This window comes from Pleurodeles waltl, chromosome 4_2, assembly GCF_031143425.1.
Source record: "Pleurodeles waltl isolate 20211129_DDA chromosome 4_2, aPleWal1.hap1.20221129, whole genome shotgun sequence".
NCBI classification, from domain to species: Eukaryota; Metazoa; Chordata; class Amphibia; order Caudata; family Salamandridae; genus Pleurodeles; species Pleurodeles waltl.
This window is the reverse complement of record NC_090443.1, coordinates 946,276,115-946,300,279: the sequence shown is the minus strand read 5'-3', so window position 1 is coordinate 946,300,279 and position 24,165 is coordinate 946,276,115. Positions and strand designations below refer to the sequence as shown.

The 24,165-nt window shown below is 43.5% G+C and overlaps 1 protein-coding gene across 2 annotated transcripts in view; it reads right to left on the bottom strand.

Moving 5' to 3' along the window:
* Positions 1 to 24,165, bottom strand: part of LRRC41 (leucine rich repeat containing 41) — a 117,439-nt gene that overhangs the window by 71,669 nt on the left and 21,605 nt on the right. For both annotated transcript variants that reach the window (XM_069232756.1, XM_069232757.1), the window contains exon 3: positions 962 to 1,032. In XM_069232756.1, the coding sequence (XP_069088857.1) occupies positions 962 to 1,032 (71 nt within the window). The remainder of the gene's footprint in view (positions 1 to 961; positions 1,033 to 24,165) is intronic.

Sequence of the window (24,165 nt, the reverse complement as noted above, 5' to 3'; positions counted from 1 at the left end):
TCCTCTTAAGCTCTAGTGCACTCCTAACTCCATCTGTTCTAAGCAATTATTTTTATCCACAACTTTTCTCAACGCCATTAACCTGAAAAACATCTATAAAAACCAATGTCTCTGTCTCACCCACAGGCTGAGGCGACCCCTTTATCTATAGTGAAAACAGCCTAACACTATACCGAGTATGCATGGGATCTGAACCACGTGCATCCAGAGCTTGTCTCAGGCTGTGCGCTACACTCTCCACTGGCATTCACAAATGAGGCAAAGTTGACTGTACCAGACCCATGCTCTGTTTGTGGCACGACAGCAACTATGCTGTCCCACACTGAACTCACTCTGCTTCTCCATGTAAAAAAGGATTGTGTGGGATCTCTGTGCCTCCATCCTACATTCACCACATTTCTCTAGCGACTGGTGGTCATGTGAAGTACTGTGCCACCACATTATTTTTCGATCACCCATGCGTAGCCAATCCCACTGAATAGACTTATGTGCCCAACATAGCCAGTGCCTGTTTTCCATGTGGCTCAGATTACAGTTTCTTCTCATGTGGGACCAGCACCTACAAGGACTGCGACTTAAATACAACAGCGCTGCCCCCCATGTGCAGCAAAAATGGCTATAACATATACAACATGTGTGTCATCAGAGTTTGTTCATGTCATTACCCATCATTTCACAACTAGGAGAAATTAGAGCACCAATAACACAGACGTGTCTGAGGCAAACATTCTGTGTGCTGCGATTAAAAGCGCACAATATCATAAACGAGAAGCAAATGACCCCATGAAAAACAACTAGTTTAATTCAAATCTTCGCCCAGACATTTCCTGCTAAAAACACTGAAATAGCAATCTATGCAAATGCCTAAAGTGCGAGGTAGAAGACAATGTTGTGTACACTGTTTACCCATTTCCAGTCTTTAGTAAGGATCTTCCACTGTGCAAAGGTGTTCAAAACTCACCTCAAATTTTGGTGGCTTTAGTTTCATCACATCCTTACAGAGTTTGCGCCATATGGACTGAGTTGAAAGCCCTACAAAAAAGAAAAAGCTAATGGTAGCAATGTTCACAGTCACATTTTCAGCGGAGTATGAGGGAGATAAGGAGATGGGAGAGACGTTCTACAGATGTTAATTTCAGAAAGAATTTGTAAGAGGCTCGGACTGTTGAGGAATGTGCAGAGTCAAGGGTTCATTTATTCACATTTTGTGGCGGAACATCAATGATACACAGTGCAGCCCCGCCATCTCTGAGATTTTCCCTTTGATTGCAACATTTTCCAATTATGTGCGGTCCTTGTTTTAATTCTGGCAAAAGTACGTGGCACTCCTACTACTGAGGGACCACTCAAACTACAAACTGTAGCTCTCTGTGAAACTGAGAGGTTTGAACCTAACTAACCACCCACCACCACCTCCCCCAACCAACCAACTAACTGCACACTTCTGGCAGGTGGCAGTTTACTCGGGTTTTGGGGGCAGAGTATAGTTGCACCTGATGGAGTTGCCTATTGATCTCCTTGTTTATTGTCCCTCAAATCCCTCACCATAGATGAAATGCTTACAGAAGTTAACTGCTACTGTGCAAGTGACATTGAATGATGACTGGTTGGCGATCACACTCCACTCAGCATCAACTTTTGTCTGTTTTGTTTTTTTATTGTTTGATCCGTGCTGTGTGCAGTGGTCCAGCACTTGGTTGGTTAAACAGCTAACAGGATCCAGAGATCACCTTATTGGCTGTTCTAAGCTCTTCACGTTTGCACGCTCTCTCTTCTGGTCGTTCATTACAACTTTACACTAAGAAGATGACATTCCTCCCAAGTCCAATAAACACACCCTTCAACTCCAGGACCTTCATGCCTTTCCACTTCCAAGGTTGATCACAACTCGTTCATTGTTGCATTTGCCTGTTTCTGTGTTGCTATGGAGATTTGTGAACCAATAGCATCACAAATCATAACGGTTAAGCACCTGCAAAGTAACAGTTTCTGGGGGAAGACTATTACCCCCCTTTTGTTACTGTATCTGATTACATGTAGCAATTATTTGTAAATTCTGCCTCTTTGCAAATGCTGTTTAACATAATCAGGTGGCATATGACTGGGGTTGTGTACCTTTTTCCAGGTATGTACTCAGCTTCAAAAACACTGTAAAGTTATAAATATTATACAGACTGAACATCCAGGGCCTCTGGTCTTACCACTCTGTTTCATCAGCCTATTCTGATTTTTGCATATTGAGCTTTTTGTAGTTTTCACTTTACAAATGATTTATAGTCCCAGTACATTTGAATGCACAATAGAATTATTGCTAGAGTCTTGTTTACGCACAAATCTTTCTGGACATTCACATCTTTATTACAACCTAAATAACTGTGTTAAAGTACACCAGGTAGCCTTTCTTGATGTACACCTTGTATGCTTGTGCACGCAGAGACTCGAAGAGCCAAAAATCAGGCCAACTTTCCACTCAAACTCTTGTACCTGAAAAGCTGATTGCTAGAGAATCAACCATTCTCATTTTTATAGATCCTGATGGCTCCTAAAGCTCCATGTATTAGACTGATTTCTAGAGTTCCTGTTCTAACTTCATTAATGACTGCTGCCTCTTATCTATCAATCTGTTTCAAGCCCGAATGAGCCAAAGGAATATCAAATGGTACAATCGGATACCTTTAACCCGCAGGTGGTACTAAGCCTTGACCTTTATGACACACTGTAATACTATGTAAGGCTTACCAGTGCATGTCTTTACACTACATTGCCACATCTAGTATACACACATTTAAAAATATACAATTATATATCTGTTTATGTATGTATATTTATATATAAACGTACCCCTTTTCTTCCCTTTTGTCAGTAAGTCCCCCAAACGTCTATTTAAAAAAAAAAAAAATTAAAACTCGAGGTCTAGAAAACACTTACCTCCTGTACCTATACCCTAATAACTCTGTATCTCACTTTACCTCAACCAGCCTAAGATACGTTTACTCCTTTGACCTACAGGCTCCCCAAAACTCTGAAAGTGCCTTTACCTCTTGTGAGCGAAACCAACACCGTTTTTTTAAAGTAAAATAAAAATGATATTAATGTCACACACACACACACACACACATTCAACAAGTGAAACTCTTGAAACTACAAAAGAGTTTGGAACTCCAGCAGCGGCTGCAATATCTCAAACTTCTTTTATTTTGGTGAAGAACTGACAAATATATAAATATAAATATATTCACTTAAAAAAACAAAGGTTACAGGGACTTTATAGTTAGGTTCTGATTTTACTTGCATAAAACCATAGAAATTAAGCAGTTATGGTTAGAGTTATTTCAAGTAACTAACTTGCACCATGAAGTAATTATCACATTATAAAAGTTGTCATGAGTGCTGGGGTAATTACCAGTTCATGGCAAGGGAGTGAGTTATAGTTACCTTAGGTCTGTGAGTGGGTGCGCGAGTTTCTGAGTGTGCCTGTGAGTGCATGAGGTTCTGCTTGGGTCTGTGAGAGAGTACATGCGTCTAAGTGGGTCTGTGAGTGGGTGCATGAATTTCTGAGTGGGTCTGTGAGGGGTTCTGTGACTGCCTGTGTGGGTGTGTCAGTAGCTGTGTGAGTGATTTGGCCACAAAGCAATCTCACCTGCCCTTTTATCGAACAAGAGACCACAGTTTTTCACAAAATACCTACCCAAGTAGAGTTTTTTCTGCCTCCTTGGTTAAATGTCCAGTATGTATTCTACACTACAGTTGCATAATGGAGCACAAGGAAATGTCACCAGTGATCTTGTGTTTGTTTTGGCAATATGATTATTCCTGGTGCATATTTATCTAGAATCCTGGGGTGGGGGAAGAGCGGTCCCCGTTCCTGGGCTGATTTCAGCCCTGGGGACCAGGGGCACAGCCATAAATTAATGGAATGGGGTTGAGCACAACCCCCCCATCTCCCAGGGCCTAGCTATGTCTCCTGGGTGCCACCCATGGCCTCCAGTATGCAATGGGACCACGGGGGAGCCTAAAGGACCTGCGGTCCCAGCATGCTTCCCACTTTCTGCAGGAGCCTGCATTGCTATTGCACACAGGGAGCTGCTAAACACTGCAGCTCTCTGTGTGCAAGAGCAATCGTTTAATCTCTTTTCCTGTCTGCATTTCTGCGGGCGGAGAAAAAGTTGAAACCTCCGCTTCCAGCGGGCGGGAGGACTTTGGCAGGTCTCGCCCAATGGAAGCGGAGTATTTGCTCTGACTTGGTGGCAGCTGACAAAGCTCACGCCAAGTCAGAGCAAACATTTATGTCCGGGAGTCGCCCCCCCCCCCGAGACATAGCAGGACCCAGCCCTGGTCGGGTGGCAGTCCCCAGGGCCATGTATGGTTCCACAAGGGTGCGGGGCGCATGGCCCCCCTCCAAAGTTTAATTTAGCCCCTGGAAGGTGGTGGTCCCCGGAGCTTGGGGTCCGCGATGAACCCCCTTCATTATAATATTTCAGCTCCAGGGAGCTGGCAGTCCCAGCCGCGCTGCCCCTCCCTTAATTTGATTGAATTGCCAGGGTAAGGTGACGGTCCCTGTGTCTGCAGGGGCCATGCGGGCCCCCCACATTAATTTCATATTTAGAGGTGGGGGTCACCATGGCTGCGGGGGAGGCCGTACAGCCGCCCCCCATTAAAAATAAATGCTTTTGCTCTGCGGAGATGAGGGTCCCTGTGGCTTTGAAAAGCCCTGGGAAGGAGTGCCCATGCACCCCTCTCCTTTTTTCACCCCCACAATGTCCCCCAGGACCTTGCCCACCCAGAAGCAAAGAGAAGCAAAAAGCGCAGACGATGGCGCTTTAAAAAAGAAAAGGAAAAAAAAAATCCCCCAAAAAAATCTGCAGACCCATCCATGGATTTTTCTGAAATTTAACAAAAACTGCTTTTTAGCCCTGGTGGGGTCCCTCAGTGATCCCCCCCCCCCCCCCAGGCCAAGGATATGGGCTTATGGTGACTCTACCTGGACCCTTTTCGTTTTGTAATCTTTTTTTTGGGGTACTTGGCTTAAGCCGAGTCCCAAAACGGCTGCCAACACTTCCTTGTTGTAGTGCTGGCAGCTAATCAGATATCAGCACGGGGACAGTTGGATTTTCGGAGAATACGTCTTCCTAGATATCTATTTTTTTTTTAAACCCTAATATCTAAATAAAAAACTACTTAACAGATTTACATCAAGTCACAAAAAGCACAATCTGCGGAACAGGGTCTAGCTTCCTGACAAATGTAGTGTAATTCCGTTCAGCAGTTTGGGCTGTAGGCATGTCTAAGGGCCCTATAGAAAAATGGATGTCTGAAACACATTTTGGGACCTCCCCACCTTCCTTTCGGCCCCCACTTGATGGATCACCCCAAAACTTTCAAGACAGTAGCTGAACCAACTGTCATATTAGTTTTGAAAATTATGTGAAGATTCGTCAAGTGGTGCTAAAGTTATTGGCAAAGCAAAACATTTTCTTCCTATGGAAACTAGGGCCCATATTTATACTTTTTTAGCGCCACATTTGCGTCATTTTTTTACGCAAAAGCGGCACAAACTTACAACATACAATTGGATTTTGTAAGTTTGCGCCGCTTTTGCGTATAAAAGCGGCACAAATGCGGCGCTAAAAAAGTATAAATGTGGGCCTAGGTCCTGACTACCTACAGTTTTGCTAGACGTTTGACGAATCTTCACAAAACTTTCAAAACTAGAATACCAATTGATTCAGCTGCTGTCTGGAATGATACACCAATTTTCAGAAACTGTAATCAAACATTTTGGCAATTTAGAGTCCAGTAGAAGTAAACATCATACACATCGCAGCACTGATGTGTCTAAACAGGCGATAACAAGATTTATGGAGAAGAATGTTGTGGTCAGAAATTCTGACAAGGGAGAGAATGTGGTGCTGTGGTGGAAGCAAATGCATACGTCAGAGTCCTATAATCAACTCAATGACAACAAGATTAATCTAGCCTGTTATGGACAGGTTCAAAGGAAGTATTTGTGTAAGTTGGAAAAACGAAGAATTCAGGGGCTGACCAGAGCGGAGGAACAGGGTTTTTTGAAGACCGAGCATCCGAAACTACCTTTCTTCGATTTGATCCCTAAAATTTACAAGAATGCTGAGAAAGCACCAGGGAGGCTACTAAAAGCGGCACGTGAAGGATTATTTGAAAATACCTCAAAGTACATCAAGTCCTAAGACTGTTGGTTCTTAGTTTGCCATCGTATATAAAAAAAGATTTTCAGAGAATCTTTGATATCAGTTGGGATAATGACATGTTAATGATTCCCTTGGATGTATCATCTCTATACATCAGTGTACATCATGAAGATTGCCTGCGAACAGTGAAAACGTTCTGGAGGGCAAGACCAATCAAATCTGTCAGGCATACCAGTATGCTCTTGTAAGTTATTGAATGATGCCTAACTAAAAACATCCTTTTCTTCAGACCAACAAAGAGGAACGGCGATGAGCTTTGCTCCTCGCTACGTAGGTTTGAACATGGGCTCGCTGCGAGGAGCGGGTGCTTAAGGAGCTAGAACTGGAACAATGGGCGGGCCACTTTACTTTGCGGTTCCACTTTATAGACAATATTTTCGCAATCTAGAAGGGGAGCGTCGCATCAGCAAAGACTTTTGTAGCAGAGAATAACAGTAATAATATAAATCTGCACTTCATAAGTAAGATCAGTGGAGCTGGAGTGGAGTTTCTTGAAGTTAAGGTGATGAAAACACAGCGATGTTATCACATTTTTCAGAAAACCAGGTGCTGGCAACAGCATTTTACAGGGGAACAACTTCCATCCTTTAACACTGAAGGCCAGCATTCCTTATGAAAAGTCCCTTGGAGCAAAGAGGATTTATAATACAGAAGAAGAATATGAAAAACTGAAAAATGATAAGGATTATTTAGGGGGTACAGCACATAGGGGAGTGCCCTGAACCAAGGCCTTGTAGGCATGCTCAATAACAAAGGTAGTAGACAGCCCTGTAGGGCGCAGTTCATTCCTCACCCACTGTTCCGGAAAATGCTGTGCAGACTGCCCCAGGAAACTCAGTAGGTGTAAATGTTTCCTCCTCAAACATCCCTCAGTGTCTTCAACCCGGTATTCAAGGGTGCCAGTGACTGTGGTCAGGCGCACCACCTGCAGCTTGAGTTGTCTCACCTAAGTCTGGAGAGATGCAATGTTAGATTCCACATTGTCCACCTTATCTGCGATGTTTTGCAAATTCGCACTAAGCAGATTCTCTTCAGTAGACACTCCTGCAATTTGTTCTGCTAGGGTCACCCTTGCCCTCTGCATGGCCTCCAAGAGGGCAGTATGCCATCGTTCCTCCTGGCGCTCTGGTGTATCCTGACAACCCTGTCTGGTGATTCTCTGAGTGGTCTCACTTGGGGTAGTGTACTGCGTGATGTTGTTACCCTGCAAGTGCCCCAGGGGCCTGTGCTTCCGGCTTCAGCCTCGCCCCTAAAGTAAAAATGAACAAGCGCACACTGCAGCAAGCTCCTGGGCCTTCAGTAAGCACCACAGGCAGCAGCATGCTCCAAGTACAGAGAAGGAACAATCGTCCTTGGGTCGCTACATTTGGGGGAAGACACCAGGATCTCATGATAAAATGCAATACAGTCACCAGAGAGAATAATCACCCAGGAACTGTGTTGGGTGATGCGACAAGTAATTGTGCTCCAAACTAGTGAAATTGAGCCCCCCCAGCCAACATCCAGAGCTGTCATATGCATCCAAAGAGTCAGATTTATAGAGCCCCCACAGGCCAGTCAGCCTGCCTCACCCCTAGTGTCACAGAAGCTGCTAGGCTGGCAATTTTCACCTCATCAGGTGAGGATCCATCCGGGGCTTTGGGAAATATTGCAGGCACACTGGCTTTCAGGGACCTCAACACCCGGTTCAATAGCCCAGGTGGGGCAGTATCATAATGTTTAGCGCCGGGTAAAGTCCCCCCCAGTGCCCGACTCCACAGCATCAAAATAGGCCAGCAAGGCCACCCTTCCCTGGGGGCCTCTCACCAAGCAGGACAGCGAGGTTCTTCTCACTGTGGACGAAGTTCCACAAATCAGAGCGGTCTCCATGGCATCCGCAGAGCCACTAGCCTAGCACCACAGTAAAGCCGCGGGTGGCCGGATGGGCCCTCACTTCTCTCGCTACACCTAAAATGGGCCCGGATGGGGCCTCAACGATGTCTCCTGCAGCTAGCAGAAACCCCCAGGGTGTGGCTCCCCAGTGCTGCAATTGGCCTTCAAGGCAACCTGTCTCCCCGGCCCCTCGCACAACAGGGCCACTGAATCCCGCTCACCATGGCTCCGGCTTCCCCAGGACCACCACCACAGGGAAGAGCGCTTGCAAGCCCCCTCAGGGCTATCAATTCTTTCTGTACTGCTGCGGGGGCCCCCAGCAGCCCGGCACAATCACCCTCCAGCCTGGCAGTGCGGCCGCTCAGTCCAGCAATGGTCACAGGCCCTCCTGTCCCACGAAGGCTGTGAAAGCTCCCCCGGAGTCATAATTAATGCCGCTGGGAACGATTCAGCAGGAGTGGCATTTGTATGCCATAGCCTCCCCGAGAGCGTGCGTCAGCCTCTCTGAGGAGCTAACTCGCCCTAAGGCCACTTAGTCTCCTCTTAGAGAACGGGAGAGGTATACCCTGTTCCATGGCAGCCGGACGTCAGAACAGGATGCTGGAGGATAATGTGGTGTGGAGACTGGGCTCCCTAGAGCCGTGTCCTGTAATCTGTTGGCCATGCCCCTTGATTTCAAAATATGTTTACTACATTTAACAGCACATCCTAATAATCTGAAGTGTTTTCCAACTAAATTACATTTACTGCTTCATCAGTTTTTCTAATCCCCATTGCCCTATGCATTGAGTTAAGGCAGTATTTCCTTTCCATATCAAACACAAGGTAGCAACAAATTATGTACAGCAACAGTTCTGTCTTGTACATACAAACTCTACACATTTTGGCACTTGCTTCTTTTTTTCTGGGATACTCAAATAAAAGCATGACATATACGAGCATAAGGTTTTGCCTCATCGCACACAATGGGTATTTACCTGAAACTAATTGTATTACTCTGTTGCAATCATCCTCAAAGGAAATAAGATACATTCCTTCACTACTACAGTTTTAAATGCAGCAAATGACATTCTTCAACCTTTTCATTTTCTCATTAAACTTAATAAAGGGACATCAGCAAATAGCAAACCAAACATTTTGTTCAGATTTACCCTGCATGTGTAACAGATATTATTATTTAAATATTACACTGTGCCTCACGTAGTTTAAAAATGTATTTTAGGAAGCTTTAATCCATTGGAAAGACAAAAAGCACTTTGTGGTTGTTATCCCTGCAATTCTGAAAATTTCAGTAAGCAACTGCAAAAGGAATTTTTAGTAATTACGAAGCCTATTTTTTGGATCAGAAAAGGCTTTCCAACTGGCACAAGGTATTTTGAGACTCATTCTAAATCAGACTTATGAGGGGGTATAATACATGCATCCCCTTCTAATTTTAAAATCACATACTGACACCAACTTGGGGTTCCTATGGGACAGCTATCCATTTGGGAATTATTTTGGGGCAACCTGGGGCGTTAGGGATGTGCAGACAGTGGTTCAGTTCCACTACAGGTCCTCACTGATGTTTTCTCTCGCTGTTTTTTTTTCCTTTATTGAACACAGCTGCTTTATAAAAACTCAATTTTGGGATGCAAATGCAGGGACGCAGATATGCTTTCTCTTGCAGGCCATCACCCTGGTCCTCAAAGCCAAAAAAGGGCATCACACGTAGCAAACTGCCTAATTAATATTCATTAGACAGGACATTTTAAGACGGTTATCGAATGGGGAATTTAGTGATGCGCCCTGTTATTACAAAGGACTCAGCACAGATTTCTCAACCAGTTGATGTGCAGTTCACACAGCTGTGTAACAAAGGAACGTCTGCATCAATATTGGTAGGACTGATCTTTTACTGTGTAATATTTTCCCCAAGTCTCCATTCTATAAACGAACAAGAGTGCTAAAACCTACGCTCTGGGTGAATCTGTCTGTTATATGACTCCGTTTTGCTGCAGGGTCACCTCTAGCCACTGTCCATGTTTCTTTGTGGAACTGTTAGATCGCATACAATAATGAAGGTGACTGTGTCCCGGGTCACATTCTGCGGAAGGGCCTTGAGCACACCGGGGGTCTCCACATAGATGAAGCCAGAGATAGACGTGTCTCCTCCCTGGCACACTAAGTGGTGAATGCAGGCTTGGTGAACACAGATGCTATGCTGAAGCACCTTCCTATGCCTCTTGGTGCCCTTTTGGCAACACCCTTCCTCCTTTGCTGCAACCGGACTCACTCAGAACAGAACTCCTCTCTACCAATTCTTAAGTACTTTCCCTGGTTGGACAACTTGACCACCTTCTTCTTGTGGAGTGCCTTCCACATTGTTGCTGCTTCCATCCCTTGCCTTAACATATGCGGTCATATCCAGTATCATACCCCTTAATATTTCTTGTATTATAGTGAGTTTGTCTAGTAATGGGCAGCACATGTGTGATATCCTTTCCAATCATTTCAGGGGTTGATTATTCTAGTCTGTTAGCTGTTTTTCCTACTTTACTATGGAGCACCACAACATATGCAGCTGTTTGCATCATATCCACTCTATCTTCGCTGGCTGTTGATTCAGAGACTACACGGATTACTTCATTCAGCATTATTATAAGCTCTGGTGAACTAAGGCATGTTTTATCTGCCATTTCCGTGTATTCTTTGCCTCTAGCTGTACATTGTTTTTCTTTAACGGAGAAAATTCTACCCTTGAGATTGAAGGCAAAGTAAGCTTTATCTGTGTTGGAAATGGAGATGCTAAGTCATCCACCAAAAATGGCAATGAGACACTGTCTGAGACCTTTAAATTACACTCTACAATTTTTATATAACATTATCAGCTTTGTTGATATGCAAAACATTCTCTCGGTTTTCTCCATTATATTTTTGGCCAATCCACATACCATTAAAAAATGACTCTTGCACTGCGAGTGGCAGCCGGAGAACAGTGAGCCTTTGAAGGCTTTCTACTATTTGTTACAATCTCAGGCCCTGTGTTAGACGTCTAAAGAGGAGGCTGACGGTACGTGTGCGAGTCAAATGCACAGTGAAATGCTATTGTCTTTCTCCCCCCATAATTCAAAGCTCCCACACATTATCCACATGACCCAGTATGTTATTACTTGTCTACTGAAGTAAGACTAAGTGCCTCGAAGGTACAGGAACATATCACTGGCGTAGCGCCATTTGCCATGCTCGTCATCACGCAGTGGAATTCCCCACAACATCCCTCCACTCTCACTATGCTGGCAACTCTATCACGAATGCAAATAACATGGGCAACAGGAGGTAACTTGTCTGATCCCCCTGAAGGCCTTAAAGGGTGCAGAGACATTTAATTGATCTTGTTTGGGTACAGTGCCTTCCGATTATCCTTCCTCAATGCTTGATGTTGGAGCAAACCTTCTACTCAGTTATCGTCTTCTTGTCACCTTGGTAGGACCTATAATATTTGCACAGGAATTGGCTCAAAGTCTGATTTGCTTTTTTGACAGTGACTGCCATTTTTTACATTTCTTATCAGACAAACGTATGCTGCTTTTCTGTTCATTTAATGATATGCTTAGCTTGCACTGAAATGCAAAGTGCTGGTGGTGTTCGGCCATGATGGGCTATTTTCACTCCAGGCTGTAATCCCAAAGGTTCCTTGTGGGAAGTGTTGCTATTCCTGCATACGGTATCTCCCAGCTAGTTCGCACAGCGAAGTTCTGAAATATTGCCTGTTCCAAGAAGGAAGATTCATTGAGCCAAAATTGCCTACCTGCATCTCTTGACATTTGATGTTGGAGCATTGATTCTTCCCGATATCGGGTTCCCTAGGTTGCAGAGCAATGGTAGTTGACTCTTCCCCCCCCACCCCAGCCTATGTTGCTAGCAACACGCCTGAGAAAGACAGATGAACGGCACCTGAAAATTACCTTCCCATTCCTTGCCTTGAGCTTGCTAACCCCCACTGCAACTCCTCTGGACACTTATGGTCCACTGTAATCAAAAGTGTATCTTCATTTGAATTTGATGGAGAATTTGCCTCTGAAATGCTCTGAAAAAAATAGCCTGATTGAAAGAAAACGGTAGAGCCACCAATTTGGATACATCCCTCAAAGAGAATCTGCTTCAGGCATGGGTCAAACAGTAAAATATTTCTTGGGTGGCCTTCAGACCACAAGCCTTTGATTTCAACACAATAACCTCAGCATTTCATCTCCTAGGCTTACCTTCGTAAGTTGATCATCAACCATTGTTAGAGTAACATGATGGCAGATGAACACTAGACCATTAAGAGACTCTTATTGAGATAAAGGACAGGACAAATCTCTCAAGTTGAAAGTGGACTACCAGCTGAAAGGGGCTGTGTGAGGACCAAAGTGCCAACAATAGGCTGATGGAAAGGCAGCAGAATAACCATATGTGCCTCACTCCTCCCCCAACATTAACTATAATCATTTGTGAAAGGGAGAATAAACTATAAAATAGGTTCCTTGAGGTCCATTGGGAGCATCCAGTCACCATCAGTAAGGGTATCCCAGTGGAAGGATTCCCTCCAGTTTTATTTGCTGCTTTTGCATTCAGCTGTGAGATCTTAAGTTAATGACTCACCTCAGGTTTTGTGCATCTTCCAAACCAGGACGATTGAGTTCAAGAATCCCTCTTTGTGGTGGGCAGACTCAAAACCATTTGTGTCGTATTGATGTAAAAGTCTTTTCCTGTGCGGGAAAGAGGTGAGTGTGTTTCTCTTTTGGTGCAATAGGAGTGTCTATATGTTAGTTGTGGAGAAGTTGTAGCACTCAAGGTTCTGAGGTATTTTGCTCCTATGCTTTGCGCCACATAGAAATGAACTTAATTTCAGGAAATCACGCCTGGCTTGCTTTCAGCGTCTCTAAGCCATTGGCGCCTATATCCCCACTTTGCCTTTTTTTCTCATCCCCCTGAGACAACACGGTCTCTCTTCCTGTCAGGGAGGCAATGCGGCAGCTGCACAGCCTTCTACATCTTAAATTTTTAGTGTTTCAATCATAGCTTCATTCCTTTATTTGAACTATGCTTTCCTGGATTACGACCAGCTGCTTCATTCATTACATTTAATCAAAATAAACTGACAGTTAGCTCTTAGTTTTTGCTATCCAGTTGATGGATGCCTTGGCTGTGGTCACAGATATGCTGGTTGTCTACTTTCAAGGCAAGACCGGGGCTTGGCCTATGTTGGATCAGCTATAGACAGCTGCGAAAACCCACCAGCTTGTTTCCTCACCTGAATAAGCTGGAGCATATGAAAGGCAATCAACAATAGTATCTGGCTTTCAAAATAAAGATATCAAGAAGTCTCAGAAATCTAAAGTCTTGTTTTCTACAATACCCCCTCTTTACTCCTCATCAGGACCATTGCCTTTAGCCCTACCTTTCCTTTTCCTCATCCTATCTACTTCATCAGTGTACTTCCCTATACTGTATAGCAGTACACTGTGTTTTTTTTACTAAATAGACATACATACAAGAGTTCTTGACAAAAGAAACATTTTGGTGGGCTCTCAACTGAGTATTTCCTCAGTAGAGGTCTGTCTGATCATGTCTAGGTTTGGCAAAAATGGTTGGACCTACTGGCGACAGTGGACAGGTCTCAAATGTCTGCCTGGAGAGTAACCTCCATAGCACTAATATGATATAAATGTCTATTTTTCACATTTTTCTCTGGCTCTCCCTTCCCCTAAATATTTTTTTTCATAAGTTGCCAATATTCATATAACACAATTGTCAAACCATAGCTTGGTTATATATGACCGTCATTTGTCCAAGGTTAACTTTTGGTGTACTTCGGGTGGACTGCAGGAGGATCCCAAAGATTTTTTGCAACAACAGAATTTCATGTGCACCGCGTGGCACATTGTTTGTAGCTAGCACAGACCCATTTGACATAATTCCCATGTTTCAAAGTCACAGAGTCTAGACTTAACTGCACCTTTTTGCTGTTGTTTTAGGGTTCAAGTCTTGGTTCCTTAAGCCATAGGCAGATATCTGAGGTAGATCTGCATTGGGAGTCTGTGGTTTCTGCTGGAATACACATGTTGCAAATATCTGTGATGTCTATGCCCTTATCCACCCAAAACACAGATGAGAGGAAGGTCAATTTTTAATGATCTTTCCATGGTGTTCCATTCAAAACCTAAGGACAGTTCCCATTCCCTCAAAGGACCTACATTTTCATATACACCCAAAACACCAGTGCAGTGAGGAATCTCGTCTATCTTGCATTGTGGGGTAAGCATAGAAAAATGTCCAGGCACAAATGTTCTGAAACCTCCTCCTTGCCGGTTAAGATACCGGAATGGGCATAGATCTTGGGTTGGACCTGGCCCTTTTTGCAGGGTCATCCCCAAACTTTTTGCATCCGTCCTCCTATTTTATCTGACCAGTTTTTGTTGGCTTTGGGACTCTGGGCACTTTACCACTGCTAACCAGTGCTAAAGTGCGTATGTTCTCTGTGTAGACTATATTGGTGATTGGTTTATCCCTTATTGGCATATTTGATTTACTAGTAAGTCCCTAGTAAAGTGCACTAGAGGTTCCCAGGGCATGTAAATCAAATGCCACTAGTGGGCTGCAGCACAGATTGTGGCACCCACATGAGTAGCCCTCTAAACATGGCTAAGACCTGCCACTGCAGTGTCTGTGTGTGCATTCTTAAACTGCCAATTTGACCTGGCAAGTGTACCCACTTGCTAGGCCCAAACCCCCGCTTTTTGTACATGTAAGGCACCCCTAAGGTAAGCCTTACGTAGCCCCATGGTCAGGGTGCAGTGTATGTTAAAGATAGGACATGGGTTGGTGTGTTTTTCATGCCCTAACAGTGAAATACTGCCAAATTTGTTATTCACTGCTGCAAGGCCTATCTCTCTCATAAGTTAACATGGGGCAAGTTGGTTTTTAGATTGCCAGTTTGAAAATGCCACTTTCAGACCCTTCTGTGACTCTGCGTGCTTGTGTATTCCCTGTCTGGGTCAGACTGACAGTTGGGCTGCTTGTGAATCTCCACTAGACAGTGACACAGAGGGAGCTAGGGCATATCCTGCATAGCCTATTGGGTCATCTGGGCTAGAGTGGAAGGAGGAGCTGACAAACCCAAATGGGCTTTGCCTGCCCTCACACAACGCAGTCTCCAACCCCCTGGTGTGTGTCTGGGGCCAGGCCTGGGCAAGGCAGGATTTTCTGAACAACAGAGAATTTCCTTTGAAGTTTGGCAACTTCAAAAGGTACAAAGGGGTATAAGTAGTGGACCCAAAACCCCAGATTTTTAGATCACTTCTGGAACCAAGAGGAACCTCTGCCAAGGAGAAGAGCCGAATATCTGGAGGAGTACTGCTCCTTTGCCCGTGGCTGTGCTTTGCTGGGTTGTCCTGCAGTTGCTGCTTCTGCCTGAAAAAGGACAAAGTCTGGACTTTGTGGTACATTCCTGCTTGTGAAGTGTTGCCATGGGCTTGGACTGAGCTTTCCTCCTGTTCTGAAGTCTCAGTGCCATCAAAGACTTCCTCTGCCAGCACCTTGACTCTCTGCTGAGACTCCTACCCTGCCAAATGGTGCACACTCCAGTCCCTAGGCCCTTGAAAGGTGAAGCTGGTAGAACCAAGGCAGAAATCCACACACAGGAACTGTGCAGGGAAAAATTTGACGCACCACATGCATCGCGGCTGAAAGAAATCGACGCACCACCTGCACTACAGCTGGGAAACTGACGCATCACCTGTATGCCGGCGGGAGAAATTACAACACCCACTAGCGGCAGCTGAAATCAATACAAGCCCCACGCAGTGCGATTCCTCATCACTGTGCGGCCGGATTACAAACGCATCGTCACTGGGCGTCAAAATCGATATGAACCTGCCCGGACCAGAGCTGCCTGTCCAGAAATCGATGCATCTCTCTCTTGCAGGACAGAAAAAAAGACGCATTGCCTACTCGACCGGAGAAGAAACAAGGCACGGCCTCACTTGCGAATAAGGAATCGACGCATAGTTGACGTTTCTGGCATGCGCTCGCCTGTGCGGCTTTATTTTTTTAACGCAAGCCAGGTACTTTGTGTAACATCAACATATCCATTGCTTTCTATGGAGTAAGACTCCAAAACTTGTGTATTTTGTTTTTTTTCGTTTTGGTCATGTTTGATTTAGATAAATATTGGCTATTTTTCTAAACCTGTGTTGTGTCCATTTTGTAGTGTTTCCAGGTATTACTGTGTGTTTTAGAACAAATACTTTACACACTGCCTCTGAGATAAGCCTGACTGCTTGGACTAGGCTACCAAGAGGGTGAGTAGGGGTTATCCTAGGTGTGTATCTCCCTTACCCTGACTAGAGTGAGGGTCCCTCTTTGGACAGAGTGCATACAGACTGCCAACCAGAGGCCCCATTTTTAACACCTTTCATTTCCCACATATACATTTTCCTTTTGAAGGAGCATGTAAGCAGAAGATAAGTATAATGGCAGAATTCAGTATTGCATAGGTGGGAACTTTTGGTGCACCCTTCAGGACTGATTCAGTTCATCCAGACGCTGCTGTGCCAATTGGTCCTTTCATGATGCTGTGGGACTGTTGGTCTCTCAGTGCATATTTACTTTCCCAACAGCTTCCTCCTAGACTTCAGTGGTTCTTATCATTCCTGGCTCTAGGGTTGCAGCCAGTCACAAGCCCAGTAGACCCATCTGTTTAGCTTTTCCGTCAGGCACCATATTATGCACTGCAAGAAAGAAAAAGTTCGATCTTTTAATGGAGGAAGGAATGTGTGCATTTAAAACCGGAGGATTTTATGTGGGTATTCAAACAAGTTTGTCTCTGAGCCTTATCTGACTAGTACAAGTATGACAATATTGAGGCTCAAAATTTTCTTCTGCCTGATCATTCCAACAGGTACCATTTGCAAAATGTATGTGGTGGTGGATTGTCACAAGAAAGAGACCACAAACCTATATAACGTGCCCTTTCTGAAACAGTTATGAAGAAAGTAACAGAGGTTCTAGAAAAGCCTATGCACTTAGGAAGAAGTGCAATTTGTTAATAGAAATTCTCACAGAAAACTCCCGAGTCTCTGCCTGTTTACCGTTCGACAACACATTTTTAAAAGTAGCTTGGGGTAAACCCCCAACCATCTCAAGAGGAGACAAGACACCCAATAAACATAGATCTGTTTATGATTTCTAACACCTAAGATGGCTTTACCTTGGATGAAGACATCTACACCCAAGGACTATGCCCACTGATTCCCTAGATCTGAGATCACTAAATCTAGGGTCCTTTTGTACATAGCATTCTTGCTTTGGATGGACTTGCATCAAGGCTGCATCAGCATGCCCATGGCACCGTTATTCCAGTGTCTTGAGGGAGATGGCAGGGCAAGCAGTCTGCCTTCAGTTTTAGGACCGTTAGAAATGGGGTCTCTAGTTGGAAGTGGTTTGCACCTTGCCTAAGTAGGGACTCTCACTCTAGTCAGAGTAAGGGAGCCACACAGCTAAGATAACCCCTGCTCACCCCCTTGGTAGCTTAGCTCAAGCAGTCAGGCTTATCTCAGAAGCAATGTGTAAAGTATTAGTATGCAGGCACAGTAACAGTGAAAATGCCAAAAAAAACTCCACACCAGATAAGAAAAATACCCAATATTTATCCGAGTAAAACAAGACAAAAACTACAAACATCCAACATACACAAGCAAAATTGTGAATTTTCAATGATTAAATCTTGGTATAGCGCATTGAAACACAATAGCTCCAACTGGGGCTATCACAACGTCTAGACAGAGTCATTCACAACAGTCTGACGCAAGGGAGTGTGGGACAGTCATGGAGTCGCACGAACCCCAGGTACAGTACCTTGGAAAACAAGGAAACCAAAACGTTTGTCCGAGTCGGGGAGGTGAGGCGTCGCTGGTGCAGCGCCGGTTCCTTACTGCTACTGACGAGGTGAGGGCAGTGATTCCTTACTGTTAGGCAGGGGAGTTGAGGCGCTGGTTCCTTACAGTTGCAGAGGAGGTAATGCAGAGTCATTTCATTGGGACAAGGCGGAGTAAATTAATCCAGCAGGTCAAGACGCGAGGCATCAACTCTGCGGTGTCACGATCACATGAAGAGGCCACAGGTGCTTCAGCGGAGTTGGAGTCATGTGTCATGGAGGTCAGTAATATGGGACTTGGGACTCACGCTGTGGTGGGATTTCGGAAGCGCTTTGGCAGCGACAGGCGTGTGCCGTCAGTTGGGGTTGTTGCACTCAGCAGGGACCACAGCTCTGGTACAGGCAGCGGCGCAGAGTCAGACAGCGGGCCAGTTCCAAACTGGCTCTGGAGTTGATGTGTTTTTTTCTTCTTGGTTACACCAGAACTCACTCCCAAGGGCCCAGGAACTGGATTTGGCACTACCTGGCAAGTCAGGACTCTCAACAAGAGAACCCTGATGCTGGCAGGTGAAGTCTTTAATGTCCCAGCTCTTCTTCCTGGCAGAATGTCCTCTGTCCAGAAGGATTCTAACTTTGTGGGGTTAGAGGTCCAGTACTTATACCCATTTCCATCTTTGAAGTAGGCAAACTTTGAAAAGTCTTTGTAGCGCAAGTCAAAAAGCAGTACTTAACTTGTAATTCGAAGAATTTTGGTATTAAAAGTGATTGCACCTGTAACAAATGTGACAAATGAAAAATAGTATCTCATGGTGCGTTTTGTGAGCCAAGTCAAACCTGAGGAGCATTTATTTGTCAAATATAACAATTAGATGCTAAATCTATAGCTGGTCAGATTGTAGGCCACTTGGTTGTCTGTGACTTCAAACCAAAAGGCATTTTTTACACAATGCTATGATGGAGCATCAGTGATGAGTTGGGACAATAGGAGATTCAGGCTGTGCTACACAGAAGATTAAATATATTTCTAACATACACTGTTACAATCATCAGCTTCATCTTGTTGTTATGCCTGCCATCCAGAGTGAACCAATGTCAAAGCGATTCTTTGATCTTTATAATACGCTGTAAAAAAAAAATTCATTATTATTATGCGAGTCAATATAATGGACCTACTCTCAAACGTCTTCTTAAAATTCGATGGACTGGCCATTTTGAGGTTACAAAATGTGTGCTTCAAAACAGTGACATCATTTCAGATATATATCATAATAATAACAATGCACCATCTGAGTTGAAGGTGGCAGCTTCTGGATTATTATCTCTTATTCAAAGGGAAAATGTTCAAGGTACTGGGAACATTTTACAAGATCTACGTTTAGCTTTATACCTGCTGATGCTATGTTTCAGACAAAGCAAAGATACTTGTCTTTTGTAGTGGAAGTTGTGTAATCCACACTTAGTGCCCTGAAAGCAATGCATACTGATCCAATGTTTTCTACCAAGTACTGCTCTTCTGATGTGTCAGACGAAGCCACACATGTTAATCATGAGCAAAAAAAGGAGGAGAACTGTCAACTGCAGATTTGCAGATTCTGTGGTACTTTCAACTGCTGGACAATTTGCAGATAACACTTCCTTTGCTCTACATAGCAAGTGCTCAGGAAACCCCTGTTGAACAATCTAGACAGAGCAATAGCTGAAATGGAGACCAGATTCTCCCTCAACACTGAACTTATCGAAGATACTTCTTTCAGGGTTTTCTCATTGCCTCATTTTCTTAATGTGAAAAAGTGTGCATTCCTTCTAGACCTAAATTATGTAAGCACAGCTACTCTTGCAGCTGAACTAACTGTTGCAAAAACTGCTTTTACAAAAACTTCACATTTGGTGCAAATGTTGCCATCATTTGTAAACTGGTGCACGATTTTGCTGAAGCTTTCCCAGCACTTCATGAAATGTATGTTTCTGCACTGGTTATAGGGTTTCAACCGCAGCCTAAGAGACCTCCTTTCAACCTTATCTCGTGTCCTCACACCTTTCAGACACATAATGATTAATGAGCAGAAACAGAATTTGACTATTTTAGCACATGAGAAGGAGCTCACAGCAAAACTATGTATGGGTGACTTTGTAAGGGAGTTTTCAAAGAACAACAGGTTACCTCTATGACTGCAATTACTAGTTTTGCAATCGTCAGGCATGAAATCTGTCAGTTTCCAAAAAAACTCCTTTCTTTTTATTCCAAATGAGTTGCTGTTTTTTAAACAAATTATCTATGAACGTACATTGCAAAAGAATGACAAGAAAATAAAATGTATAAAGTACACATTGTCCAAAGGAATACTTTTAGCCTTAAACCTGTTGAACAAATTGCAATGCCAGCCTTTCTAATGCAAAGAAATCAAGACTTATGTGGTAAAAAGGTCCTCCTTAATCTTGAACTACTATTATAACATATTTGGTATTCAAGTGCTTGTGTTGATGCCTGGCCTGTGCTTCAGTTTGTGTTTGAGCTCAAATACAGACATTGTTCTTGCTGTCAAGTAACTCTCTACATGCTCTGAATACACATACAATCTTTCTTTTGTATCATGGTGCCTGTTTGGAAGTAGATATGATGTAATCTAGGGTCTGAATGCCACTTCCAGAACTGACAAATTGGTTTGGCAGTGGCCTAATTAACCATTCATAACCAAGCTAAACGCCAACTTTATCCTCGTCTTTGACTGTATTTTTCTCTTCTGCCTTTTGGCTAGGTATGAGCTATAAAAATACTGTAAACACATATATTCATATATATAGAGTACTCCATCCTACTCCTGAAATGTAAAGGCAAGTTACTAGTACCACAAAAGTATGTCACAGCAAACTATTTGTTAATCATATGACTAGTATTTGTGGTTACAATCTTTAGAAATGGTTTCTTAAATACATGCATTTAGTTTCTTTGGCGTGTGGCTCTTCCAAACAGCTCCTGATGATCAGTGACAAAAATTAATAAAGGGCAGGATATGGACCTAAATGATACTAAACTACACAAAACAAACTACGTTCTGAGCATAAGTTCTACATTCTAATTCAGTGAATTCAAAACAGTCACACTATATGTGAATGTTTAATATCCACAAACTCAAAGGTGTTTGGGCGTTCAGGTACCATTTGCAGGTAACGTTCAACCCTGAGAATGCAAGTAGATACGCTCCTTTAAGGCAGGAACCGGTTTCCTTTCAGACAGAGAAGAGGGTGCCCAAACAGTCAACAGGACAGTAAGGAAAAGAGATACAAAAACTGCCCTTACAGAGAAAAAAGTTAGATATTCATTTACATGTACAAAAGTTCCACCAGTTGGAAATTCTGAATGCCTCAGTTTTGCACATTCCAATGCTTCTGGAAATCTCCAACTGTTGCATGTTTCCTTACATACTACTGAGGGTTTTTTTTAATTAAAGAATTTTACCATAAATTTAAACGTAATCCTACTAGAGCAGATCTCTGACTTTTTGGACATATGGCTTTGTGAAACAAGCCTTCAAAGTTTATAGAAAACAACAAGATTTGGCAAATAGTTCTTGGCAATCTTGTGCAGTAGATTGGGGGTGGGTGGGCATAATGGTGCAACGTGTACATACATGTTACAACACTGCTAGCAGCCATGTAAATCAGTAGACTTGCATATGTGTGATGACGTATGCATGTACATGCATCACCAAGCATGTGTGTGCCCACTTAATGATGCATGCTCCTTTTTTTGTTCCCCTTTAATTTACAAATTCAAGATGGTGGAGTCTAACTTGGAGAAGTAAATATACATTTTTCAACTCTTCCTTCAAGTTTTCAGAAGCAGAGCAGCCAGGAAGCAAATGGTAACTGCCATACCATACAAACAAAATTATGTTTTTGCTAAAGGACTGGTATAGATATGGGTGGAACAAAGGAGCAGATGGGAATGAAGCAACGGAGAGTCTGCGGTGAGAGCAATGGATAGCATCGAAACAGGTGGAGGGGAGAGGATCTGGGGGCATAACTTTTAGAAGAGCTTGGGAGAGGGGGAGCAATAGGCAGGGGAAGGGGTGGAGGAACAAAGCATTTGGGGTGAGGAGTGGCTACAGACCTTAAGCAGGACACAAAAGAAAGAGCATATAGGAGGGATGCGCAAGCAACAGAGAACATGTGGGGGGAGAGTGGTGCCGTAAACGAAATAGCAAGAAAATACATGCACTCTAATTGAGTGCTTAAAGAAAATAAATATTAAATGTAAGAAGTGGAAGGATACAAGTCAACCAATCAACAATATAATAAAGATGTTCTCCTCCAAGGGAAGGACAAGAAGAAGGCAAGCAATAGAATATCAAGCACATAAGTACGAGTGACAATTAAGCAATGGGTGAGTGAGATTTTTCACAACCAGCTAATAACTGCCTGAAAGCAAAACCTAAAAAGAACCTTGTTGTTCGAAGATTGCAAGGCCCTGTATCACCAAACTACGGACACAATTGTACAAATGGGCATAAGAAGTGAAAATATTTTCATCTGGGAGAGTGGCGTCAACAGGTTGCTCACATTTCTAAGAAAAGCAGAACTGATGCAAAGTTATTTAATAAATTAAGGCAATCTTACTTTTCAATAGAAAAAGCAATGAAGCTAATGTATTTTTAGACTTCCATATACAAATATATGTTATGCCATTACACAGAATAGTATAACACATTAAATAGCAGACAAGCTGTTTTTTTAAATAATGATGAAGAAGATGAAACCACTTCCATTATGGTACATACTAAATTTTTAAATAAGAGCACAACATATTTTTTGTTTCATAGTTGTAGGAATGCAGTAAAATATGGTCCAAAATGCACTGAATACTTTAAATGAACACTCTCTTTAAGAAGGGATGTTCAATTAACTGACTGATGCCAAAATTGCAGCTAGGTGCCTGGCTATTTCGGCCAAATTATGGCTGGTTGAATTTAAATACTTTCACTGCACCAAGTATAACCCCAGCAGGCTCTAATCATGCCATTTTTGCCCAGAAGAGCAATCAGCTTTCTTTCACATGGGTTGGCCATGTACAAGAATTGCCAGTTATTGGACTGCAATATATACACCAATTTAGGGCCCCTACTCTAATTACGTCACACTGGGGGGGAACAAAAGGAAACAGATGGTGTGGATTTTCTCCACCTTGTGGCAATAGGCTGCTAGTGGAGAAACCTGACATCACCAGACACTGGATCCCATTCAACCCCCCACCCTCAAGACTTGAGGAACAAACATGTGGAATGGTTATTTGTGCTGCAGCAGAACAACAAATCTATAAGGAACATGGTTATTGTCCACATAAATATCATAAAGCGTGGGATATATGGTGGTAACACTGCAGTTGAAACATGCAGGATTGCATGGGAACAATGACTCTAGGTATGAAATTGTCTTGTGGTAGTATGCAATGACGTGTCATTATCACTTGCAGTACAATGTATCTTGCTGAGGTTTTCTTTTCGCAGGTAAAAAAAACACTTTTTTTGTTTGTTTTTTTAAAGAAGGGATGTTTACCACCTTGAGGGGTAAACTGTTATAGGCCACTGTCAAACTATTCTGTTGTAAGATGGATGGGATGAAAACATTACCACTGACCTGTAACAAGGACATAAATGCCTTCAAGTGATATTTTTCTAGAGGGATGCAAGAACAGTTTTAAGCTGTAAGCAGGAACTAACACCAAGGAAGGGTAGGGTGAGGAAACTGGGGTCCCCAGGAATGGGGCAATGGCAGTGGGCAATTGTCCTGTGCACAGCAGCCACTGTGCAGGGCTTGGACCAGACCCCGAGTAGGACCTGGAAGTTAAAGTTTGGAGGGGGCAACTCTTGTTTAAAACAAGTCTGTCAAGACATTTGCCTTGACTGCCACTGAGAGCAACTTAAGGTCCAAGACGTCAGCCGGCCTTCGCACCACCACTGCAAATTAGGCATCCTCTTCCGTATCCAAGGTATAGGGAGAAAGCAAGCTAGTGCCCAGTGAGGTGTCTAACCTACTGGCATCCTCCAGTTCCTCATACCAGTTGTCCTTTGTGTCACCTCTAGGATGCTGGTACCCATATGGGTCATCAGACCCTTCACATTCGCCTTCCTCTCCAGGCCTGTTGAATAATAAAGACACTGGCTCAAA